General features: G+C 46.6%; 5 protein-coding genes across 5 annotated transcripts; all 5 read right to left on the reverse strand.

Annotated features, from left to right (window-relative positions):
• Nucleotides 1–1,949: 1,949 nt before the first annotated feature.
• Nucleotides 1,950–3,181, reverse strand: PtA15_3A773 (uncharacterized protein; the record flags this gene model as incomplete). The annotated part of the gene is made up of 3 exons (XM_053167774.1): nt 1,950–2,791; nt 2,862–2,998; nt 3,072–3,181. 3 exons carry the CDS (start codon nt 3,179–3,181, stop codon nt 1,950–1,952), a joined length of 1,089 nt encoding a protein of 362 aa, XP_053018958.1.
• Nucleotides 3,182–3,368: 187 nt separating this feature from the next.
• On the reverse strand, nt 3,369–3,596 carry PtA15_3A774 (uncharacterized protein; the record flags this gene model as incomplete). Its single annotated transcript, XM_053167775.1, has 2 exons — nt 3,369–3,525; nt 3,583–3,596. The coding sequence occupies 2 exons, from the start codon at nt 3,594–3,596 to the stop codon at nt 3,369–3,371; spliced, it is 171 nt and encodes a 56-aa protein (XP_053018959.1).
• Nucleotides 3,597–5,208: 1,612 nt separating this feature from the next.
• On the reverse strand, nt 5,209–10,770 carry PtA15_3A775 (uncharacterized protein; the record flags this gene model as incomplete). The annotated part of the gene is made up of 8 exons (XM_053167776.1): nt 5,209–5,834; nt 5,898–5,951; nt 6,018–6,294; nt 6,366–6,586; nt 6,951–7,634; nt 7,711–7,771; nt 10,129–10,292; nt 10,365–10,770. The coding sequence occupies 8 exons, from the start codon at nt 10,768–10,770 to the stop codon at nt 5,209–5,211; spliced, it is 2,493 nt and encodes an 830-aa protein (XP_053018960.1).
• A 2,071-nt stretch (nt 10,771–12,841) lies between these two features.
• PtA15_3A776 (uncharacterized protein) lies at nt 12,842–13,354 on the reverse strand (the record flags this gene model as incomplete). Its single annotated transcript, XM_053167777.1, has 1 exon — nt 12,842–13,354. One exon carries the CDS (start codon nt 13,352–13,354, stop codon nt 12,842–12,844), a length of 513 nt encoding a protein of 170 aa, XP_053018961.1.
• A 9,150-nt stretch (nt 13,355–22,504) lies between these two features.
• PtA15_3A777 (uncharacterized protein) lies at nt 22,505–24,822 on the reverse strand (the record flags this gene model as incomplete). Its single annotated transcript, XM_053167778.1, has 4 exons — nt 22,505–23,428; nt 23,601–23,660; nt 23,848–23,898; nt 24,265–24,822. The coding sequence occupies 4 exons, from the start codon at nt 24,820–24,822 to the stop codon at nt 22,505–22,507; spliced, it is 1,593 nt and encodes a 530-aa protein (XP_053018962.1).
• Between the last annotated feature and the right edge of the window lie 876 nt (nt 24,823–25,698).

The following is a 25,698-nucleotide window of genomic DNA, read 5'->3' on the forward strand; positions in this document are numbered from 1 at the left end:
ACATCGCTGTCTTCAGCCCGATGGTCGATTCCTTTAAAATCGCAATAAAAAAGGAATTCAACATGAAAGATCTTGGCAAGGCTGATCTTCTGCTCGGCATCAAAGTCCTTCACCAATCGGAAGCCATAGTCCTAACCCAGCAACATTATGTCAACTCCGTCCTTGATTTATATGGAATGAAATCGTGTAGGCCAACTTCAACTCCACTCATCCCCAATTCTCATCTCGACAAACCATCACCCTCAGACATCAAAGCTTTTTCCGCTATTGGCGAAAGCTATCGCAGTGCTATCGGAGCGTTGAGCTATCTCAGTACGGCTACTCGCCCTGACATCGCCTACGCCGTCAGCAATCTTTCCCAATTTCTTGAGAATCCCGGTATTCAACACTGGGAGGCTTTCAAGCACGTTCTGCGCTATCTCAGTGGGACCGCCGACTACGGTTTAGTCTTTCATCGTGGTTCTCCTTCTCCTCTGCGCGGATTCACCGATGCTGACTGGGGAAACTGCCCTGTCACTAGAAGATCAATCACCGGTTTTCTCGCGCTGACAAACTCTCACTTGATCTGCTGGCAAACTAAAAAACAACCGGTTGTATCCCTCTCCTCTTGCGAAGCTGAATACCGAGCTCTAACCGATTTTTCATGCGAAATTCTCTGGCTTCAACAACTATGCATCGAACTTCAATTAACCACCCTTGATGCGCCAACTGTCGTTCATGAAGATAACCAAGGATGCATCGCGGTTGCAAATTTCGAAGCCAACACAAACTCGAAAAAGATGAAGCATGTCGAAATTCAGCTTCACTTCATCCGAGACGTAATCAAAACATCAAAAATCGTTCTCAAGTACACTCCAACAAACAAGATGCTAGCGGACTTTCTCACTAAGTCTGTTCCCCGGCCCGCTCTTCTCAAATCTCTCTTCGCTATAGGACTTTTACGACTAGAGGAAAGGGGGGGTGTTACGACTCAAGCCCTTGTCTCCTCCTAAGCCCCTCACCTCTGACTTCCTCCCATGTTCCATGGATGTCACGCGTCCATCAGCTCCATCTCAAACTCTCTTCCTCTAGTCTTAAACTCTCCTTGCTCACCCTTGTCAAAGCTCATCTCCGCATTCGGCTCCTCTATTCATCCGCATTCGGCTCCTTCGCTCATCCACACCTCCAACTCCTCAAAACGCTTCTCATTTCAATCATCGCTTTCTCATCGGCAAAACTCGAAATCTTCGGCACATATAAACCTGTCCCTCAGCCATCTTCGACTCTTTCCTCGGGGAACTCTTCTGACTCATTTCGCGATAATCTCAATCTCTTCTGATAAACTCCTGATTATCTGTTCCTCCTGAAGACCATCTTTCTCGTCTTCAAAACCCAAACACTCAAAGCTGAACAACTCCGATTTCTTCGAAACCTCTCGGTCGTATGTCCTGGCATTTTCTCTCTTTCTTCTTTTTTGCTCGTGCCCGAATTGACATTTGTTTCTTTAGTCTGCTCTTCTTTTTCTTCCTCTTTTGTCATCCTCTTTGTCGTGCTTTTCCTTTGTTGTGCTTGCCTTCAGGTATTTCTTTTTCTTTTGTTCATTTTGTTTTTGTTTCTTTTTGATTAATAAAAAAACCTTCAGTTTGATTCTTAACAGACTTCTTATCGTGTGGATCGTTTTTAGTAGGCCCGTTGTTGTTGGTCAATCCGGTGCTCTGTCTCCGGAGATGACTCTTACAGAGCTCGTGGATACTCAACGGTCTGTTGAAGCGTTCGGTCATGTCGATCGAGGCTTTGCGTCGGGGGATTGCACAGGTCGGTGGGGCCTCTGAGGGGGCCATCATCGAGACCCCCAATTGATGCTGTTGATGATCAGAAGAGATCGAGAGACGTGATAATGGTCGTGTTGATCGAGGTCGAGGAAGACCTGTCTCAGGAAACAGAAGTAGATGATGAGAATTTGATATTCTCTACAGATAAAAAGCGTTGAAGAGAAGAGACTGACCGGTGTCAAGATCTTTATCCTGCGAGGTATCTGGTTGGGTGACGTTTCGGGATGCGGTGACAGTGATTGCATTGGGGTGCCTTCTTGGGCTGCGAGTGGTACTGCTTCGATCGAGGGCGGAATTGATGTGTGCAGCCGATTTAGAGTGGACCGACCTAGTCAGAAGGGAAGTCTGCGGTACCGGGATGGCACTGACCGTCCGCAAGTTCCTCGAGCTGACCAGTTTCTTCGTCATCTCTTGCATCCGTTCCGTCTCAGCACGAAGGGACTGGGAATGGGAGCTTCCTTTGGTCAGATTTCTAGGGTTCAGGGGCGTTTCTAGAGACGGCCGGCTTCGGGATTGAGAGCGTCGTGTTCTGGAACCTGCAGTGGTCGATGTTGCCAAGCGCTGGTCGGGCGAGAAGAGGGTTTGAAGCGGCTTATTAGGGGCGGACTGAGCAGGCTTGACGCGAAGAGAACCAGCTTTCTTCAGTTGGATGGCAGTCAAGGGCTTGGCGTTTTGTGACTTGGGGGAGCCAATTTCAGCAGCCATTGAGCTCAGCCTGCGTCGAGGGGAATCTCGGGCTTCCGCCATCGAGGTTGGCTTGGTTCTGATCATCGGTCGCGAGGGTGACGACATCTCGTCTGTGTCCTTCAGCACTTCCAATCCAGGCTCACTGAGAGGGGTTTCTGAAAATGTTCGGGCGGTGGCGGTGAGTTGACAGCCTTCAGGGCTTGGTGAAAAGACGCGACGTGTTACGTCATCTGCCGGTGAGATGGTCGAGTTGGCTAGATGTTCACGCAGGACGGCTAGTTCTTCGGTCATATCTTGACAAATTCACAGAAGCCAATGTTAGCAAAGATTACATGTTGCACTGGAGATCTTCCATCAATTCACCTCTCAGATCATCTTTGAGCCTCTGATGTTCTTCTTCCAGTTTGCATATCTCGATCAGTTCGTCTTCGAGTAAAGTGATCCTTTCGATTGCTTTCCCGTACTTGCTTTCAACAACTTGTAGGGAACTGGCCACCATCCTAAGATTCCACATGGATTGGTCACCATTCTTCGTGCTGGATCTCTCTCGAGGTGATGGGCAGAGAAACTTACCTCTCTTTACCTTCCAGCTCGTCGTTGTCCAGTTCCATGTCGCGAAGCCTGGTCCGATACTCTTCGTTAGATTTTCTGCATGTTTCAAGCTCAGTCTGCATGTGTGTCATCGTCTTCGTGTGATCTTTTAAGGAAGAGTGGTACTTGATCTAATGTTTGTGTTCAAAAAGATGTGATCCAATGGTCAGTTGAATGCTGAGTTTGGCAAGCTCAGAGAAGAACAGAGATTGGATTCACTTTCCACTGATCAATTTCATGCAGCAAGTGTTCTTCCTTTCCCCTCAATTCCTTCAACTGTTACTCGGTGGCCTGAAGTTCTCTTTCGAGTTCAGCCTCGAGTTCTTTGCAAGATATCTGAAACTCGTCGAGGGCCGACTTAGTATCGTCTAGATCGCATTGCAAGCTCCGCGCTAAGCTTCTGTAGTAGTCCAGCGCATCTCCGTCGGACGTAAAGCTGATCAAGAGGGTATATCAGCTATTTGTGAGGCAGAGGTTGTGCAAGATTGCTCACAATGGCTCTTCCATGGTGAATTATCGGAATTTGATCAGTGGTCGTTCTTGGGGGCAGAGTTTCTGGATAGTCGTTCTGTTGTGGGGTTGGTCTTGAGGATCGTAATGAGTGGTGGTGGGAAGTGGATGAGTCTGACCCACCTGGCCTTGAAGTCTGAACGGAGGGGGAAATGGGAATGCAGTGGCAGCGGAATCAATCTTATTGGTTTTATCAAGCTTAACTAAGCCACTCATGGTGAGCGGGTCTGGGCCTAACTAAGTCCCCCACTTCGGAGGGCCCTGGTACAGCCTGGGCTGGCGCGAAGCGCGACCTCCGAAGAGGGACTTGGGACTAATGTCCACTTTTTGGCCTGAGGGTTTGAGGCCTTTTGGTGGGTGTTTTGTGCCATTCAAATTTTGACCCTGTTCCCAAAGGGCCCCAGGCATGCCCTTTGGATCATGAAACTTGTCTCACTCTTCCCTATCTTTTGCCGCTACACACGTCTCTGGAAGTCCAAGCGTTCTCCTCCCATGACCCACCTGTGGCCACCCCTACACCCCATAGTATGCGGTAACCCAAAACCCATATTATGTCCCTGCATACCGCCTTTCTGGCAGGTAAAATAAAAACCCTGGGAAACCCAGAATACCTAAAAAAACCTGCGATTCGGACTCCGCCAAATTCCCCCAAGTCCCACCTCTGAGACGCGCCAGTCATCACCGGTCACACTACAGGTGACATTACTGCTACATGACTGACCACTCGCTCACATCACATCACCCCGTCCGCATCACCCAATCCTACAGTTGGCTGGTGATGTTACTGCTACATCACTGACCACACCGGCTCACATCACATCCGCCCCTCTGCATCACACCGGCCGATGACCGCTTGTCACACCAACAGTGATGTTACTGCGACCACCGGCTCACATTCATCACATCCCCCTGTCCGCACCACACCAGCATCACCCAATCCGGAGTGTTCAAGTCATCTCTTCGTTTTAAACATTGACTCCCGAACTTACGATCTCACATCAACCCAACTCTGACTTTAAAACTTTACCAGTTGGTCTCACCAACGACATTTTCTTAGCTTCCTTGATTGACTGATCCAACCCTCCCCCCTACTTCCGAACCACCAGAAGACTTTTTCATACCTGAAAAGATTATTTTTCATGTCAATTCTGAAGTCAACTATTTGCCAAGTCGCCTGTAGCTAGCAAGTATTTCTTGTGGATTTGAATCAAGGAGTTGAGTTGTGGCTCGTGGAGATTTTCATCATTTATCTCATTGAAAATTAGCCGGGGGAAACGATAGATTGAGACAATTAAGAAGCAATAGGAAATGAACCATTTCATTTTCAATACACGATTGAGCGATGCTCTTTTTCAGATTGAGCGATGCTCTTTTTCAGAATGTTGAGACTGAAATGGAATCAACAACAAGGGAACATAAGATAACATCATCGGCTGAGAGATTCAAAGCAAGATAAACTGGAAATGATTGGATGATCAACAAGAGGTGGAAAAATAGTTGTTTGGGAAAAAAATAGGATCAGGGTGATAACTAAAGATGAGGAAGTAAATTGTATGAATGAGATAGACCAGAGCATTCAACGAGAAACAAAATTATTGACCGCATATTTTCAAGCCAAGGAGTCAGAGACAGGAGTCACTGATCTTTCCTCGCGAAACGTTCCAGTGGAATTAACAAGAGCAAGCTGTTGCCTCGTGAGTATGCGGCGCTTAGGGGCGACTCCATCATCCAGTTCCGAGGATGATGTATCATCTTCTGAATAGAAGGATGAGTTATTGTCTTCTGAATCTGGGATACAGTTCTTGGGCTTGCGAGGGGGACATTTGAAGCGTACGGACTTAACCACCTTCGAGACAGCAGGACGTTTGGGGCCAACTCTCTTCACACCCTTTTTGGAGGGATGCTTACTAGTGATTCGGGTCCCGTTGAAGCAAACAGTGATACCTGGAGATTCGTCCGGGTCATCGGAGTCAGGCTCATGTCCAAGGGCCTGTATCTGATCTTCGGAGGCATCAGGGTTGGGAGGACCAACAAGTCGTACCCACCCGTTTGCAAAAGCTGTAAGAATACGGCGAGTTCGAGCGATCCGCATATCTGAAGGCCGGGCACAAAAGTCGGCCGGGACAACACGCTTGTTGTTTGGCAGGACCTGCAAAGTGACGTTCATCGCTTTCAACTTTTGAACGGTCTTAGTACCCGGCCATCCACCGTTCCAGGCGCCATGAGTGGCCGTGACTGTTGTGGAAAAGAAATAAGCACTTGAATGCATTTTTCAGGATCAAAACCCAGAAAACTTACACAGCGCTTGCTTGAGCTTTGCGCGAACTTCCGCAGCATTCGCAACCTTACTACCTGTTAGAGGGAGAGATCGTTTTAAGCACGATGTTAAGGATATTCTCTGGAAAGAAAATAACATACCAAGGTCGTAAGGACAATCACCATCCTCAGGATCTTTGCCGGAGCGACGTTTGCGCTTCGTGCTTGGTCGAGGGTAGTCGCCTGAGATTTCTTTGACTGCTTGTTGGCCGTTGATGAAGTTGTAGAACAACTGGCAGGTATTAGCACCTTTCTCCAGAACGTCGAGGAATTCCTCAGCCAATATGCTCCCCCCGGTTATAAGTTCAGCGTTGTCAGGGTCGCGCGAAGCCAGCGCAAAGAAACCTTCAACCTGATGTGAAGTGCTCAGATTTTTGAGCTGAGAAAAAGAAAAACATAAGTTAGTTACATTCATCAGAAAGAGGGGAATGAGCGAGTAGTTTCACTTACGTCGCGCTTCATTTTGCGGACCCACATGTTGAGCTTGAATCGTTCTCGTTTTTTCCACTGTGTGACAGCAACTTTGGATTGCTCGGAGCCTGGCGCGAAATTATCGGGTGGAGATATGGTGTCAAGGAACTCTTGATCCCGCCACTGATCTTTTGTCTCTTCATCCAACTGCTGCCACAGCTCTCTGCACTGCACCATTCGTTCGGAAATGGTCTGCGATTCTAGAATAGAAGGGAGGTCAGGAGGTGACCTTTATAACTTGGAAGCAGAAGAAAATCAACTTACTATCATGGTAAATTGGGCTAGCAACTTCGTCGTAAACACAGAAGTTGTTGAAATTGGTTGGTCCCCGGATACGGACTTCGTTTCCAAGGTACTGAAGAGCGGGCTGCGGGTGCAATCTCCTATCAATGACAATGAGGTGGACAGACCTCTGATACTGGCGATATGCCTCTTCGAGGGCGAGTTTGTCATCAGGAGTCAGGCGGACATACATAGCGTATCTGGTTGCGCGGTCTCGGAGTTGGTCAAGGGGTTCGGTTTGAATCTTCTCCATAACTTCGGGGGGGGGGGGGGGGGGGGCACGTTGCCTTTTGGATGGTGGAGAGTCGTCAAATGAGTCTTCCACATTGGGGCCATTCGCAGAGCTGGCTTCCTGGGATTGAGGAGCATTGGACAACGGAATGCGCGTCTGGGTTTCTGCTGAACTAGCTTCGGCAGGAGCTGCTGGGGTTGGCGCAAGTGGGACCGCATCCTTGGCGGAAGAGCGAGAAGGCGCTTTGCGACGTGGCGCACGCTTTTTCGGAGGCGGTTTCGAGACAGGAGGGGCGGAGAACTGGAATGATGGATTCCTTCCAGGAAGTGGAGAGGAAAAAGTGTATTCGAAAGGAGAACCTTGCGGTGTGGACTGCAACAATTGAGTAGGGGGTGCAGCGCGCTCGAGAGGAGATTGCAGGAACAGAACTTGGGAATGGTGCCCCTGCGGGCCAATGTGGCCGGAGTAGTTTGATTGAGAGGCAGGAGAGTGTGAAAGCTGGACCGGAGTACCACGCGCTGCGAATGGGAAGCCAGATGAATTCTGCAAGGATTGGTAATCATGAGGGGAGGCGCCGATACCGCGCGAGCAAGTAGGGGCTTGAGCAGAATTTCCGAAGAGGTTTGGTCCGACGTAAGAGTTGGGGTGCCCTATGCCTGGAGAGAAACTTCCAAGGGGGTAAATCTTGGATCCAGATTTGTTGACACTGGGAGGTGCACGGTGGTGTTGGGCCACTGTTAATGTTGAGCAATACAAGTCAGGAGAATGTACGAGTACGAGTGATTTAGTTGTTCGGAAATTTCAGCTTACAGTAAAGAGGTACGCTGCCATAACCGGTTTGGTGGTTTCCGTGTGGTTGAGACATGGAGTGCTGATATAACAAAGCATCACAAAGGCATCAGTTTCACCGATGCAAAGAGGCTAAAAAATCCAATCGATAGGCTTACTGAAAGCCGTGAGGTGAATAGAAAAATCCAGGATACCGGACAAGTGTTGACTTGACGTTGTCGGAATGGGAGGGAGAACTGGTTGGGGGCAATGTAAAGAGGAAAGCCGTTTGTCTTGCCGAGAAATGATTGGCTGCGGGTGTTGGTTGAGATCACTGGGAGTTTGAATATGTAGGGAGGGGGAAGAGAACCGGTTGGGTGAGGGAAGAGAACTGGTCGGGTGAGGGAAGAGAAACGGTCGGGTGGGGTAAGATAACCGGTCGGGTGGGGGAAGATAACCGGTTGGGTGGGCACAAATCACACCCTACATAGATGGGAGGGACGTGGGCATGGATCGGTGAGGTGTGGCAGGGCGTGAACTGGCTGGGCTGTGGTTGAGAACGTGTGGTCCGCAGTTATCCGCAGTGACATGTGGATTTTTTTACGGACCATTTTGGCTGAATTGTGGTTATTGACCCTCCGAGAACATTCCATGAGATTCCATCCCTGGTTTGGTTCATGGAATAACAGCGGTGCACAGCTTTCCATGACATTCCATCATGTTTGATTGGTAGGACAGCAGCAGGCAGCATTGAGGAAGTTTGATCAGTGTTTGATGAGATTCCTTTGTAGCAGGGGGCACCTGCGGAGAGTCTGAGAGAGCACGGCAGGTGCTGGCACCTGAGGACAGGTTCACAGCTGGATGTGCTGGTATCCGAGGTTTATGTCTGCAACTTCACCCATTTGGGTGTAACACAGTAAAGTTTTATTATGTTAAGTACTACTTTCACGCTTGTAAAAATTTGCTATCAGGTGAAGGCTTGCCAAAATTGGCTATGAAGATGGATTTCCTGGTGTAACTGAATATAGAACAGCAGCTGAAGGTACCAGATACCAATGAATGCTTTCTCCTATATATCTGAAAAAATCAAAACTGAACAATAGCCTAAATAGGCCTGCAATCAAATATAAATTGCTAATTTAATAATTCAAACCAATTTTATTAGTTAAGCAATAATCATTCATAATTAATGTGACTTCTCAAAATGATATAGGCAGTTTCAATTTTAGGATGGTTCACAAACTCTGCAAACAATCAATAAACAGTGAAGTGGTTTAATTAAATAAAATTAATTATATAACCATGTGTGAAAATTGGATTACCTGATAAATTTAATTCATCTTATTTTACAATGTACATAAGGTGTGGATGAATGATTAAGTAACATGATTGACATTGACTAAAAAGTTATTCAGTATAATCAAGCTGGTGTTCCCAGCTCTTGAAATTGGTAGTCAAGAGAATAAGTGTGGCAGAATTAAGATTAATAAACTGGTCAGATTTTGGTGTGATACAATTGAAATTTAATAACTATTTATATCAACTGTACTCTTGGATTACACATTGAGTTAAATATGATTTTTGAACCTACAGATTCAAATAAGATATGGATCAATGATGAGTCATATCATGTGAGATACCCAATTCAAGGGTTGTTGGGCCAATATTTTTCTGAAATAATGGTAACAGTATCTTTGCTGGATGAACTGGATGAATATTGAATTTTATTCACTTGTTGTTGACAGCAGAGGGTTTCATGAATTACCTTTTACATGCCCGAAAAGAAGTGGTACCTTTGAAGCTTACTGTGCCTGTTTGCATGCAAACAGACCTGGCAAAGGAGCGTGTTGCAAGCATTTATTTGCCATGTATTTGTGTGCCTGCGTAGATATTTCATTATTTTGTCATCTGTTTGTGCACAAATGGAAATGGCCAGCAGGATGTTTCAATATTTACCGTGTCCATATGCGCCCAAAAGGACAAGGTCAAAGAGTGCCGTGGCCGTTCGGCGAGGGCGCTAACACCTGAATTTTTTTCAAATTCAGATTTGAAGACAAAGGTGTTTTTCAAGGCCAAAGAGTTTTTCAAAGTGAGAAATTCTCTGGCACCGGAATTGATGTTCAGCTCAACGGAAATATTTTGATTGAACAACTTGCAAGCAAAAAATGTATACAAGAGAACAACTGCAAATTAGAAATGAGCACTGACACTGAAATTCGCTACAAGACAAACAGCAAGCAATTTTTGATGGATCTACGACTCAGCATCTGATATTAGGTTGTCTTCAACATCTTCTCCATCATCAACATTTACATCTAGAACTGCATCCTCAAGGATTTCATCAATATCAGGCGCTGGAACGGTCTGGGATTCAAGTTGCTCAATTTGTTGAATCAAAGTGTGCCATTCGGAAATTGAGTGTTGGTTATTTATAGGTTGGCAGCGCGACCATAGCCAAACTAGATCGTCTGACCAATCGCAGATCAATTCCTCGTGTTCTTTGAGTCGGAGTTGTAGCTCGCTGCAGATCACCTTCATTTTGGCCTTGCGAGTTAAATCGCCTAGCATGATGTCGTCGATGTAATCAGTATCAAGATTTTGATTGTTTTGAAGCTGATCAACACCTGTTAAATCACGACCAATGTTTTTCAATCATCAAAAGTTTAACCTGGAGAAAGGCTGTGGCAGGAACTTACGAGTATTGATGTAATCGATTGTACTTTTAATCTTGGTATGGTGGGCAACCGCCCATCCCTTAGCTCGAGCCAATTCTTGTGCGATCAGTTCAAATTCTTCCCGTGTTCGTTGAAGGATTAGAACGCAGTTAATGCCTGTCCAAACATCCGGGTCTATAGACCAAGGCGCACTGGAATGGTAGTATAAACCATCATTCCAGAACCTGTGATCCATGGGCCATTTAGAGAACGCCTGGTACGTAAGGGGGTGATCTTCGGCATCGGATAATTGCTGATTGGGGTACTTAGCCTTGTATTTTGTGTAGAGTTGGTTAAACGCATCAATGACTTTCTTCACAGCTGGCTGTCGGGCCTTCATTGCCTTGATAATTTTTTCTTTTCCACGAGTTCCGATTCGAGATCCCATCGAGTTGATCAGTGGTTGTCGCTCAGCATTTAGCTGTACAGCCTGTACAAACAGTTCCGCTTTGGCATCCCAGAGAAGGAGCCTGAGTTTCTGCTCTTTGGGGTCTTTAGGTCACAGTATTCATTAATTCCGTTGTACAACCCAAGAACTGAACTATTTAGCTTACCGCCAGTCTCCACTGCGCTACTCCCAGCGATTTCTTCGCGTTCTATTCTCAGTGTTTCTGAACGTTCGACAATCGAGTCCATGAGCTGACGGACATGATCTGGACTTTCGAGGAAGATTTCTGGGCTTTGAAGACGAGCCCTAAAGATATAAATTGCTTGTTAGAACTTTACATGAAGTGTGTAATAAACCAATAGGAAATCAGCTTTACCTCATAAGCTCCAAAGTTTCTTCTTGCTTGTACAACGATACCAGTTTTGCTCGGCGCGTTAGCTCTTCCTCATTATGGTCTCCTTGGAAGCTACGCTGGGCAGCCCACTGTTGCTTGAAGAATTGGACAGTGAACTTACGGCCCTCTGGGTCGTGGGGGTTCTGCTTACCAAGCACAAGGCTTAGATTTCTTCGAGTCTCTCGGCGGCGGCGAACGGCAAGAGCAAATTTTCTTCGCAGCCAAAAAGCTACATTATACACAGGTCAGATTCATATAGCGGAACATGATGGACAAAAACCTACTGAGTTTCTTTATGGCACGCTGGTTGTAATGTTTAAGACGATGGGAGATTGAGCTCAGACGATGGTTTCGAGTGGCATATCTCAAGGGGCTGACCAAAGGGGATAGATATGACCACATTCTCTCCATGCCCTCTCCATCGGAAAGTCCCCACCCTTTGTTAAAGCGTGGATGATATTCCAACTGGCAGAGCCAGTTGTGGACATATGCATGGAATACAGATGTACCAAAGCTGATTCGGTTGCTGTCTTCTGGGAGAAGACCCCTCTGATCAGCGAGGAAATGCAGTGACAATGGAGTAAGGTAAGTGTGCAGTCAATCTCAATAACGAAACGGTGTTGAAAGGACAAACCAGCCGAATATACTTATCCATACTACATTCAATATCATACAGTATCCCAACTTTCCGAGTTGGTTCGACCGCGGAGAGGACAGACTGAATCAGAGCCATTGGGTAGTGTCTCTGCTCACCCAACCTATAGATGTTAGCGAGATGAATTTCTCTGTCATGTCGACAACAGCAGCCCATGAGTCCAGTGTCGTCGCATCCCTTCCATGTTGATTCGTTTTGTTTATCGTCGGCGGCCTTGTGAGATTCTGCACATCGATCGGTCTATTTGGATAGGATGTTAGCTCGTGATGAAATTGAAACAGGTGAGAGTCATTATACCTGCTCGGCTGTCATCCCTTCAGACTCTTTGGCTCGGATGGAATTGGAAGCCTGGTCAACTTCACTTTGCGGAAGAAAGATTTGAGGTGTTTGAAGGACCTCATAGTTGCGGCTTGCGTTTGTTTGGTGACGGTGCTGAAAATTGCCATCGAGGCAGACAATCAAACGATCTCGGGTAGCTTCCGAGTAATCTTCCGGGTTGGGAGGCCTTGGCCCAAAGCAGGCAGGACATGATGTACATGCTAGTGTTTGCGCTTTACTCAGCTTGAGAGATCAAATAACAGCTGCACCGGTACGCTCTTTGAGTAGACGAAATAGATCAACGGCCGCTGTAAAGGGCTTTCGCATTTCCCTAGCCTATAATCAATCACATAAATTAACTCACGAGACCATCAGCCACACTGAACAATATATGGATGACAATACTTTGAATGAAAATAATCTACATGTTTTGCGTTGCGAGCACACAGCCGTTGAGAGCGAGGTTCAAGCCAAGCTGTTAGAGCAAGTGTAAATGGGAGAGCTCCGATATGGCAATTGTTCCATAGGTGATTATGGAAAATGAGGAGGGGTACCGAGAACGCTGTTTGGGGTTTGACGGGTGATCCTGCAATGTAACCGTGCTGAAGAAGCCGGACGCCATCCAGGGTACATTCACAAAAGTCGATAACCGTCCTTTCCTGACCTGATTTCTTAATGATGAGTGCTTTGTAGGAATAGAAAAATCAAATGATGTGCTCACCACGTATGTCTACCAGATCGACTGATCGACTAGAACGTTTTGAGCAGGTCGGAGAGCAGCTAGCAAAATTGTTATACGAGTTGGGGCCAGACCAGTTCTTTGTGATTACCTTCAGCTTCATATACTCGGCATGGAGCTGACCAAGTAGTATGTTCCAGTTGTATTCTCGTGCTTTCTGACGGTATTGTTCTTTGTAAGAAGCCATCGCCAAATCTATTTCATCCGGTTCGTCTTCGGAAAAATTGCCCCATTCAGATTTGTCTTCAGCTTGGTTCCAATTGGCTGATTCCTGCTGGGCATCGAATGGATAGTTGTCGTCTGTCCGATCCAAGATGTTTCCAATGTCAGGAGGCTGAGCTGCTTGTTCACGCTGGCGACCAACTTCAGCTTGTCGCTGTAACCGCGACAAGGTGGCTGCATTCCTGTCAGAGTAAACCTGCCTCCGGTGAGTCTGAGTGCGGTTCGCATTTCGGATGCGCATTCGGGTGGACGGCATGACAGGAGAGACGAAGTGGTCGGCTGCTGGTGATGGAGAAAGTGGCGGTAGGTGAGCTGCTGTTGATGGGGAAAGGTACTTGTCTGAAGCGGAATGTACGTACCTGTGCACCCAGATGTTTTGAGCCCGGCGGGGATGGCGGTATTTTGCCTCGGCGGTGGTGATGTGGTTTGGGGGGTGATGTGATAAGGGCAGAGCCGGGGTGACATGACTCCAGATTGGGTGATGCCAGTGTGATGCGGACGGGGTGATGTGATGTGAGCGAGTGGTCAGTCATGTAGCAGTAATGTCACCTGTAGTGTGACCGGTGATGACTGGCGCGTCTCAGAGGTGGGACTTGGGGGAATTTGGCGGAGTCCGAATCGCAGGTTTTTTAGGTATTCTGGGTTTCCCAGGGTTTTTATTTTACCTGCCAGAAAGGCGGTATGCAGGGACATAATATGGGTTTTGGGTTACCGCATACTATGGGGTGTAGGGGTGGCCACAGGTGCCATGACCCTCCAAACTTATGGTTTTTGGGGTATTCTGGGCTGTATAACTATGGTATTCAAAATTGCATAAGATTTTTTTACATAAAATCATAAACTGCAATTTTGGCTGGGAGATGTCACTTAAAGTTTTATGCACGCTGACATCTCCCAGCCAAAATTGGTTTTATGATTTTATGTAAATAGTGACATATGCAATTTTGAATACCATAAACATGTGTGGATTGAACTGACCTCGGAAAACAGTATGCTCATTCAATTCAATTCCACAGGATCCAAGCTCTCCGAGCTCTGGTCAATATGCCTCAGCCAATCCAGCTCATGCATCCAATCCTCATTATGAGGACATGGACATGAAGCCAAGATGGTCAGCTATATTGACCCTTCAGGGCTTCAGCAGAGGCTTGTCAATTTTTGCTGTGTGGAGGACAAAAGGAAAAAAGGGCATAAAAAGCCACAAAAGCCCCAAACTCTCAGGCAAAAAGTATGACATAAGTCATAAGCCTCTCCTACAGAGAGTCCCTTTGGGACGTGGGGGTCCCCCCCCCCCCCCCCCCCCCTCCGTTCGAGAGGGTTGAGCGGGTCTGGGCGACAGCCCAGTCTCACCAGAGAGGCTTACGTGCAAGAACACAAAGCTCACGTGAGACGAGCGTGATATAGAGCCCAGTTTCAACCGTTTCTCTTCTCACATCTACGCCCCTCACCCCATTTTTTTGTTGTTTTGTTTTTCTGAAAGTTTGCCATGTCAGTTATTTTTTCATATTTTTTTTATTGTTGTTTTTAAGGCCCCGTTTGGCTGCTGCGTTATACGTCATAAATTGTTGAATTTATGACGCCGCAACCCAAAGTTTGCCCCCCATTGCCACCAAAACTTTGAAACCCCTGGGGGTCGCGTGTCATAAATTCAACCATTTATGACATATAACGTGGCAGCCAAACGGGGCCTAAATTTTTTCATTTTTGAAACCGGCTTGCAAGAAATACAAAGAAATTATTTATTATAATGAAGAACATCACATATGATGATGACTAAGGTTAGTTAATGAAACAACACTGAGTTAAAGAAAATTAAGTGATCATTAATAACAGCTACATATATTACTGAGTCCAACTCGGTAAACATTGATTGAAAGCAAGTCCAAGTCAGGGAAAAAAAACGGAACACAACTCCCAAAGAACCTAACATTCATAATCACCATGGTGGACATACAGATGAATCCACCTTCTGGCGGCAATGATCAGCCGGATATGCTCCCTTCAACGTCGCCGGCAGATGCTATCAGTGTTACGGAAGACCCCTTACCCTTTGAAGATGTCTTGATCAACCACACAGAAGAACCTTTGTTGGGAGGATCTGGACGATTGCTCAAGAATTAATCGGGCAAACTTACCTTGAATAAGAATATCACCAACATGACCCAAGAACGGCAAATTGAAATGTTGAAGAACCAATTGGCAAAGGTTTATGGACCCCAGGCGCCAAAACAAGTCCAACTAGATTCCGTCATTGATTTGATTAACCGCCACAATACTTTTGTCCTTGCCGGAACTGGAGTTGGCAAGAGCCGGATTGCTGAGATGTACTGGGATTTATTTCCCAAATATAAAAAGCTGATTGTGTTGGTATTGAACCCTCTGGACTTGCTTGGAAATAATCAGGTAAGCACTTTTGTCCATTCAATACAAAAATCCCACAAACTAAACCGTGCTACATACATAGGTACTGGAGAAAAGAAATCTGGGAATATCAGCGATCAATCTCACAAAAATGAACCTGAATGAGGAAGTCAAAGAAGAGATATTGAAGGGGAAATATTCTTTCATTTACCTGGTGAGTTAGTAGATTGATTAGTTCTACTGTTTGGATTTGAGCTAATTGTTTTGAAGAGCCCTGAGGTGTTGCTAAACAATTCAATATTTACCAGGATTTTTTTCAACAAGAGCTTCCAGGATCGTGTTTCGTTGGTTGTGGTGGACAAGGCACACATGATTTATGTGTGGGGCTTGGTTGCAAGTGGAAAATCGAAGAAGCTCTTCTCACATGGCCACCATCAGGATTGGGCTGTTTTTCGTCCATCGTACGGAGACATTGCGGCCAGGCTTTTAGGAATTAATGCGCCTTTACTCCTTCTATCAGCCACCTGCCAACCGCAAGCAATCACCGGCATACTAGAGAGCCTAAAAACAACTGAAGAGTCTATATCTTACCGCAATGCGGAGCTCAGCCGACCAGAGATTCACATCATTCGGGTGCCAATGAAACATTTGCTAAAGTTGTGTGATGACCTCCTGCAACTATACGGGCCACGTTCCTGCATCCCCGACAAAGAGATAATACCAGCACTGATATATTCCACTACTCAAAACCTTACCATGCAAACTTCAAAGGTTATTCACAAGGCTAGACGGATCCCAGGTAGCCACGGAGATGCCAACATTTTCTTTGCTAGGCGGTTCCACCCATGTTTGGGTTCTGTGAGCAAGCAAGAGACCACGACAAAATTTGCGGCTGGTAAATTTCCTGTAATCTCTTGTACGATGGCACTAGGCCTGGGCCAGAATTGGAAGCGGGTTCAATTGGTTGTTCACGTTGGACAAGGGGATCCCGCATCCATCTGTCAGATGATTGGTTGCTGTGGGAGAGGTGGATCGAATGGATTGGCCATTTTGTTTGTTGAGCCAAATTACAGATCTGGTAAGAACAGGGTTGAAGAATTCACTACACCTACTCGACAAACCAATGATGAGAGCATGGATGCTCTGGCAATCACTCCGGTCTGCTTGCAAATATGTTTTGCCATAGATAACATGTAAGATATTCCACCTAGAGGCGTCAATTTCTAGAGAAGATAAACTTACAATATTGTTACATTTTTCCAGGGTTGGATACAACGGTGGGTAGTTACTTTACTTTACAATATCTGCGGGATTTTTGTAAAGTAACTACCCGCCGTTACTTTTTGCGCCGTTATCGTTAGCAGTAACGCGCGAACAGCGGCATCACGCGTAACGTAGTGGGCCTTTTTTTTTGAGGCCGTTACCAGTAAAGTAACGCAGTATCCAGCGGATAAAGCGTTATTGAACAATAAAAGGCCAAATTGGCCCTATTTTGGCCTTTTATTGCTTGTTATCTTGCCCAATATCTGCTACGCGCTCAGATATAGTAACGGCCGTCACAAAAAAAAAACTCTTGGTGTGATATCAATATTGCACTGCCGTTACTGGTAACAATAATGATAACGGCCAAAAACAGTACGTTATCGTTACGTTACGCGTTACTGTAGCGATAACTACCCACCGTTGTTGGATATGTACCATTATCCTGTGAGGATCCCAACGTGATCCAAGAACGTGCGCGCCAAAGGGAGATGATGTTCCCTGCATGTTTGTGTTCCAACTGTGAGGCAACAAAGGTATTGAGTGTTTTGGATAATTTTCGAAGATTCCAAATGTCAAACTTTGATCAGTACATGGAAACAGGGGAAGACTTGCCAGACAATCCTCTGAACACCATTTATGCAAGAGAATCTCAATGGCCGACGTACCGGCTTGGATCAACCAAAGCTCCGCTTGCGCCGGTCCTGGAAGAACTAGCTGGTGGCAGAATTTGGCCGGTTGTTTGAGGAAACATTTGATGTGGATACAGAAGAAGTGCATGTCATACAGATGTTTGAGATCCAGCAAGAAAGAGCGTTTGCGCTTGCTATCAAAAGAGGCCTACCCCTGACGGAAATCACTCAAGTTATTGGTGGAGAGATGATTGATGGGCAGATGAAGCATTTGGAACAAACTGTAATCAATATATATTGCGCCAGAAATGCTTACCAGGATTAAATAAGAGGAGACCCGGGAAATCACACTCAAAAAAGGAAAATTACAGAAGTGGACACCTCAAAGTCAAAAAAACCTCCAAGAAAGGCCAAGATAGAGAGAGAAAGGAAGAGGTTGAAATGGCTAGATGATCGAGTGATTCTAGAGCAATAGAAAAGGGATAATGCAGAAAGACTTTGAGAGAAACATACTGGACCGGAACCTGGGCCGACTGAAGACACAACAATAGATCCTGGGCCGACTGAAGACACGACAATAGTCCTTCCTTTGACTGAAATTAATTGCAACAGAGAAAGAGCTAGCAATTTGAGAACCCCGAAATCTAAAGCCACAACTATACCTATGTCTGACCAAAATCAAGACAGGACATCATCCTCTTCGTTGTGAACTTGCCCATTGTTGTCAAGAACCTCTGTATCATCAATAGTCTGCTCGTGGAGGGTGGTTGCGGGGTGTAGTTGATTCATTTTGGAGCTTCATTTCTTCACATCCAATTGCATCACTTTGAACCCATTGCTGAAAATTTCCACCACCTCCTTTTTGTTTGTTTGATTTGATTTGGCGGAGGTACAGCAAATATCATACTGATTGGCCATTTTGATGAAGCCAAGCATTGAAGGCATCAAAATAGTGTTCTTGTGCGACTGATAAATATGATCTCGACCACATTGTTTGTTAAGCGAGTCCAGGAGGCTGGAGCGCACGTAGCTGTTGAAGATGGAGGGATTTTGTTAATAAACTATTCAAATAAGGAATAATATTGAATTACTTACAACAGGGATGGCAAGGGAGTACTCATCTTTCAGCCAATCGATCTTTGTGCCCATGCCCGTGTTATTATAGAAGTACTTCAAGAAGAAGTTTTAATTTTCTAGGTAAAAGTCTTTAGCCACAAAATGATTTGGCCTACCTGATGGAGAAATGAGAAGGGAATGCTTGAGGACTAATCAAAGTCCGGGGGGAAGTACTTTTGTGAGTAATAGATACATTTGAGGCAGGTCAATTGCATAGCTTGTGAGACCTTGGATTCCCATGGCCATAACCAACCATCTCTTCCAGATATTCAATACACACCTGATATTGCCCGCTTTCATTGCCCGGCTACATTCAACAATACTAGAGAAATCACGCAGGCGGAGTAGCATGTTTGTGAGGCATGGCGCTTTGGGATTCTTTGCTTTTGAAAGGGCCTGGGGGGAAATAAACTTTTCGTAGACTGAATCGATTATGCTAACGATATCGCTTGCTTTCATGAAAAGCTTTTCCTTGGGGAAAGCATCTGTCTGCTTCCCCATAATCAACCTGAAGTAATGAAATGAATTGGGCAATCAGGTGTCAATAAGCCAACAGAAAAAAACAGATGATAAAACAAGGAAAAGAAGAGTACAGGATCATACAGGATCAGATAAGCAATTGTTGCTTCGTGGACCTTCTGTACCTGCACAAGCATCAGTGAGAAGTCCTTCTTGTTGAGGACTTGATTTGATTTCCCTCCAAGAGCCTTGAAGAAGTGCCAGCATCCGAGGTCTTTAGAATCCGAGCTGTCACCAAAGTGCAGGGAAATAATCGCCTGCGCAACATTCCAGAGTGTGTGTGCCCCACCGAGTAGAGTGAAAATATTTGACAGACTTTCCTCCGGAAGATTGTTTGGTTTTCTTTGTGCTTTTAAGCTGCTGAAGTTTAGACAGGTGCCTAGATCACCTTTGAGGATCATGAGTCTAGACGCAAATGTCGCAGGTGTCTGTCCGCTTTGTTGTGCAAGCCCTTCAAGTACTTTGCCAACTCCTTTGGAGCTGTTGTCAGATGCAATCATCAGCTTGAGCATGGTGATGTCTGGCTTCTGAGCGTCTAGAACTTTGATCGGAGGTGGCTTCAGTGGGATGATTGGTGTTTTATCCGTTGCCTCAGCAATGTAGGTCATGAAAACACTAGCTACTTGACTCTTCAATACTGATCAATAGTGGGAACTTTCCTCCTTGGTTAAGACAAATTTCCCGGGTGAGATTGTTTCCTCAGCAGAATTTGCAATGGCCGTCTTGTAAGCTTCAATGGTTAGGTATTTTGGATCAACGCTAGCTAGTATCGCGGGGTTGGGATGATGGAGGTACCCCCAGGTACCGTGGAACATACTGCTTTGGTTGTTGACTGGACTGCTTCTTGGAAATCGAGGTTGTCTATGCAAATCAGTGGGCAGAAGTTCAGAGACAATGGAGGACCTAGTTTCATGCGGTTCTTAATCGTTTGTTTGGCTTTCCTTCCAAGCGTGCGCAACGCCGAATGAGCAGTCTGACAAGAGGAGCTTAATCCGATAAAATTGAGATATTTGTTGACCTGGTCGGAGATTCCGCAAGCTACAAAGGTTATTGAATTTTCCAACTGCATTGCATTTTTGCGCCGGTTGGATGCAAATGTGAGCATTGAACACATGGTTTTAGCTACCTGCAGGACAGATAAAAATGCAACAAAAAGATATATTAACATCGAATAAAGGCAAATCAGGTCAATAAGTTGACTTACTACGTGGGCATGATGGATCTTAGCCGCAGCTTTAGCGTCCTTGTCAAGTTTGGCAGGTTCGTCAAAGGGGCCCCGCAGCAAGTTGGTGTCATCCTTGTCATCGTCTTTGCCATTGGAATATTTGTCTTGAACAGCTGATTGGTGCATAATTTTGGACTTGAGGAGTCTGTAAAGAAAAGGATGCTCTTTGTCCGTCATTTGCTTGTCCCTGGCCGCTCGGTTTTTCTCGCTGAAAAAGTCGGGCTTGATCTTTGTGGAGCTGTAGTACAATCCTCAAGGCTTGTCGTGTTCCTTGTTGACCTTAAGGATTTTCTGGGCCTGAAGAACAAAACATAAACTCAGTTTGGGATGAGTTGATGAAGCAGGAGATTGAGAGTCAGTCCCAAAAGAATCACAACACATACCTGGCCAAGGATAAAATTGCTCCAGTTTGTTTTGCCAGGTTCTTGAGAGCAAACCATGGTTCCGATTGCATTAAGAAGAATTTTTTGTCAAGTCCCAGCGTTCATTTGACCAAAGACAACGCCTGCTAACTATGTTAATGTTGTCTTGCTCCACAAAAGCAAGGAAAAATTTCTTCGGGGACATGTTGACCGAGTTCAACACGTTGCAAATGTATGAAACCTTTGATGCCTGGGTTGACAGATTAGCGGGTCGGTTGGGGGGAGGGAGCATCTTGAATTACCGGAGGGCTGAGATCGGAAGGGCGAGTATTGTGATTGAAAATTTTGATGTAGTGATTGGATGGTGATTATACAGAAGTTACCGTGTGATGTGAGCTTCTCGGTAGATGTCCCCCTTAAGCATAATTATGCTTTTAGTGTGACCGCGCTTGGGCCTTGTGATATGATCCTCAAGAATCAAAGTTCAAAATGTTGAACTTCAATAATTGTTTTTCACTGGATGCAATGCATATTTTGCATTAAACAAAATGCAGAAAAATAAAGAACATGTAGACGTATGACTTGTTAAAACATAAAAAGATTAGGTTGAGTGAAGAGGGTGTGGTGACGCAAACAAGGCTGCTCTCAGCCAATCCTTGGAATCGTCTCACGCGAGAAAGGTGCAATTGCATGCAAGTCCCTCCCTCCGGTCGGGGTCGCTTTGCGACCAGCCAAACGCTGCATGCCCGCACGGAGGCTTGGGACTTGTGTTAAGTTCGTGGTTTTATACTCTCCTGTATGTGGATACAGATTTCCCCGCCACCCGCACAGCCCCATAGCCATTGGCTTACGTAAGTGCAATCCACAAAAGGTTTCAAGATCAGCCACCAGGGAACAGCTTGACACAACCAGCCCGAGCCAGAGTCACAGACAAGCTGCTTCGAGCGGGACATCAATCGACCAGGATGGGGTGGTTCATAACCATACATTTTTATGTGGAAGCACTTGAACGTGTGCTCCCCCAACGTGTGATGGGTAAAAGACAGGTAAATCCCAGCTGAACCCACTTTTAAACGGTCTTGGATTAGCCAAATCGAGGGATTTGTTGAAGCCTTGTTTTCAGAAATCTGAAAAAATCTAACTTTTTTGTACTCTCATGATCAGATGATCATCCAATCCAGTCAAAGTTCTCCAAGATCCAGCACACCACTCAACACCCACCGAAACCAGCGCGCTTTTTTTCTTCTCTGGTGACCATGGCACAACAACAGCAACAAAAACAACAGCAACAAAAGGACAACAACAGCCAAAAGACAACAAAACAAAACAAAGATGAGAGAGAGAGAGACTGAGAGCAGACTACAACACACAACAAAGCACAACCAATTATGTAAATATTCACAACAAACAACAGTCTTTTTGTAATCTGGACACACTGACACATACAAAGAAAAACACGCATGTGAGTGCCAAAAAAGAACAACAGGGAAGAAGGGATCCAAGTCCACCATGATCAATAAACAACAACAAGCGTCCTCTAGAGTCGTAGTAGCTTCAAGAGAGAGAGAGAGAGATAAAAGATGGAGATGGGTTGTTGTCTTCGAGGAGAGACAAGAGCGAGGGGAGTGGGAGTGGGAGATCGGATGTCGGAGGAAGCGGGGAATGGGATGAGTGGAGAGAGAAAAGAAGATATTTGGACTGGTTTGTTTTGATTTATGTTTACATACACCTGTGAATTGTGAATATCTTTGTTAGTTTCAACTGCCTTTTGAGCTGTTGTTGTTATAGAAATATACAGCTATATATAGAAGAAGAGAGTCGACCGTTTGGAAAGAAGTGATAAATCAAAAAAATATATATAGATAGATAGATAGGAAACGGGAAGGAGTTCTGTATGTCAATGAGTTTTGGAGTGTGCACATGCGGGGTTTTTAAAGTTCCATTCCGATTACTTCGTCGCCCTCGGCTCTTTCGCGTTCTCTTTCGGTAGAAGGAGACCATCCATCATCGTCGTCGTCTTCTTCCTCGGTAGTGGACTCGTCCTCGACGGGCAGCTTGTCGCCATTATGCGCGGAGGCAGCGGGTTGGCCGGCGGGCGCTGAGGCCGTGGGAAGGAACGGTTCGTCGTCGACGAGGTCGGAGTGATGGAAGTGGCGACGGCCTTCGAAGCGGAGCTGGCTGTCCTGGTAGGGCGTCGTGGGCTTGAAGATCGACTCGGAGGCGTGGTAGACGAACTGGTTGGCTTGGTGGTGGGTGTCCAGAGCAGGCTGGTAGGCGACCATCGCCGGGAGAGAGGCCACCAGCCGGCTCTTCGGGCCCGAGCTCGACAGGGCCAGGCGTTCCAGGGAGCCCAGGTTGGAGACCACGCTCGAGACCGATTGCGGGTTGCGCCGCTCGAAATAGCCGATCGGTGGCGGCCCAGAAACCGACGAGGAGATGCTACTGCTCCGCACACTCCCTCCGCGCCCCTCGATCCGCGGCTTGGCCCGGCCGGCATTCGAGCACGAGCTCTCCTCGCCATCCAGCGACATCGAAAACATGATCTCATCTTCCCCCTCTTCCCCGGCCGCCTCCGAGCCACGTTCGTCTTCGGCAGATCCTTGCATCCCTGCATCTTCGTTCATCTCCACATCCGTATTTTCCCGCGTCTGGCGCAAGGGAACACATGAGGTTGACGAGGAGCGGTAGTGGTGGTGGGGATTGCTGAGCGCCCGAGCCGCTTGGCGCGAATAAATCACTTCCAGGTTGACTTGGTCCGAGCCCAGGAGACCAGCCTCAGACGAGGAAACCGCTGCAGGCCACAACGATCTTGACTCGGGTAAACTTCCAGATGGTGCCGCTAAAATCGCAGCCGCCTAGACATCATGTTGAATATCCGGGTGGATAAATAGAAAGTCAAAAACATGATTCCGTGGGATGTGACGACCAATCCAGTTTCTTATTCTAGATTCAATGTGTCTATGCGCAAGAGCGACATTTTTTGGAGTACAGAATAACCGAAGCGAAAAAAAAAGACTGAAAACTGACCTCTAACATTTGCACTTGCTGATGTTTGCTCAACATTAGCTTTGAGGCATCTGCCCAGTACTTTTTTTTCGTCAAAGGGGAAAAAAAAATACAAAGCAAGATTTTTTTTTATTGAGAATCAGCATCCTTAGTTACATTTTTTTTGTATTCCATCAAGTCAATCAATGAGCGATGGTCTGCTAGATCAACAAACAACACGAGAGAGTTGCGCATTTTGCGTGAGAAGAACGTAGATAGGGATAGTTACCTCGGTGTGTTCCCAGCGATGCTTCACTAGGCATTGGGGGTGTCTGTAAACCTGTCAACGACGATCATCGGAGGAGGGAAAGATGGCGAAGTGGTGGACGGGCAGTGGTGCGTTTGAGTGACAGTTCGTTGTCGGATTAGGTACGTAGCGAGATGAAAGAACACAGGAAAGTCAGCTTGGGTGTGATTAGGGAAACTGACTAATGTCTACGTAATCAGTTGTGTGTATTCAAATGCAATCGGCCAAAAGGAGAGATAGATATGTAAGGTCGAAGATCATCTAGCTCATCAGTTCCACCCGGGCTGGATGCATGTGGGACGGGGTATGTAGGTCTGGATTGGCAGCGACCGCCGCAAATCGCTGAGGTGACGGCAAGGCCAGATCAGGAGACACACAGAAGAGGGGGGGCTGGCTGACCTTGAGACACTTCTCACACTTGAACAGCTGGTTCGTCTTCGCTGGCTCACGCCTGTTGCTGTTGGTGGTGGTGTTGCTGCTGGCGGCGACGGCGGCTGGGAGATTGCTGGTGGTGGGCGTGGGGGCTGGATGGTAGCTGCTGGAGAGTGCGACGGCCTGGGTGTGTCGATGGTGGATGCGCTGCTGGTGATTGTTCCTGAGCGGGGACTGGGAGAGGTTCCGGGGATGGGTGAGATGGTGGTAGCTGAGATGGTGGGGGTGGAGGGACGAGGAGGAGGTGGAGGAGGAGGATGGGGAGGGGGGGGAGGCGGGCCGGAGCTTGTGGTGGTGTCTGTTGGTGGACTGGTTCGGCGGGGAGCCGAGGCTGTTGGAGAGGGAGGAGTGGCGGGAGCTGCGTTCGAAGCGTCTGCTTTCGGCGACTGCAGCCTCGGCACTGGTGCTGAGCAGGAGGAGCGAGGCTGGCTTGGCTGCTGGGGACGACGAGATGAGCTGGAGCCGGTCAGGGTTGGGGTCGATGTGGCGACGGTCGGTGGTGATGGTCCTGGTCGAGCTCAGCATGGCTGGTTCTGATGGGCGGAGGGGCAGGCTGGGAAGCGGGTTGGGTGGCTGGCAGCTTAAATAATATGTTAGGTAAGCGAGTGCTGTGAATAATTTCAGCAGTACTCTTGGCCGGAGTGGTACCGCTCGAGTGCTGTGATGGAGGGTCGGAGTGGTGGGCCGGCTGATGTAATCTCTACCCACCCACCTGATCCGGCCATCCCAGCTGAGCAACTCGAGCGGAGTTGGAACATACCAGTCCGGCTGACGTCAGCTGACTTCACATGTATATACACTCGCCACATACCACAAGTAAGGCACACAAGCCAATTGATCAACACAAAACAACTTCAACTACATATGCACATAGAATGGCTGCAGGGCAGTGTCGGAAACTGTGGAGAAGCTATGCATATTCAAAAAAAAGGGGAACCCTACATCTAACTTAGCTAATTCCCTCCTCGGGGGAGCAAAGCGACCTCCAAAGGAGGGACTTACGCGCTATGTGGACCCCGCGGCCTGAGAGAATTATGACTTTTGGTGGGGACTTTTTTAGAATCACTCTCCCTCATGAGCCTCTGCACCATTTTTATAATTGTTTACATTTCTGGGATGGCCCAAGCTGTCCTTATTTTTCTACTATTTTTTCCCATCCTCAACACCTCTTGTTGAGCTATAATCAGAGTTGTAACATCATGGATTCCAGATTCTGTAAAGTGCAACATGTGTGATACGGGATATAGCCAACTAGATGAAGTTGCAAAAAAAGACATTTGAATGTCATTACATATCCCTAAAAATAGGACAATAGGTGGAAAGATTCTCCTTGATGTTCTGCATCTTTTGTTCCCCTACAACTCAATCACACAATGGGATGTGATGAAGCTACACAGGATT

The sequence above is a fragment of the Puccinia triticina genome, chromosome 3A (assembly GCF_026914185.1).
Source record: "Puccinia triticina chromosome 3A, complete sequence".
Taxonomy (NCBI): domain Eukaryota; kingdom Fungi; phylum Basidiomycota; class Pucciniomycetes; order Pucciniales; family Pucciniaceae; genus Puccinia; species Puccinia triticina.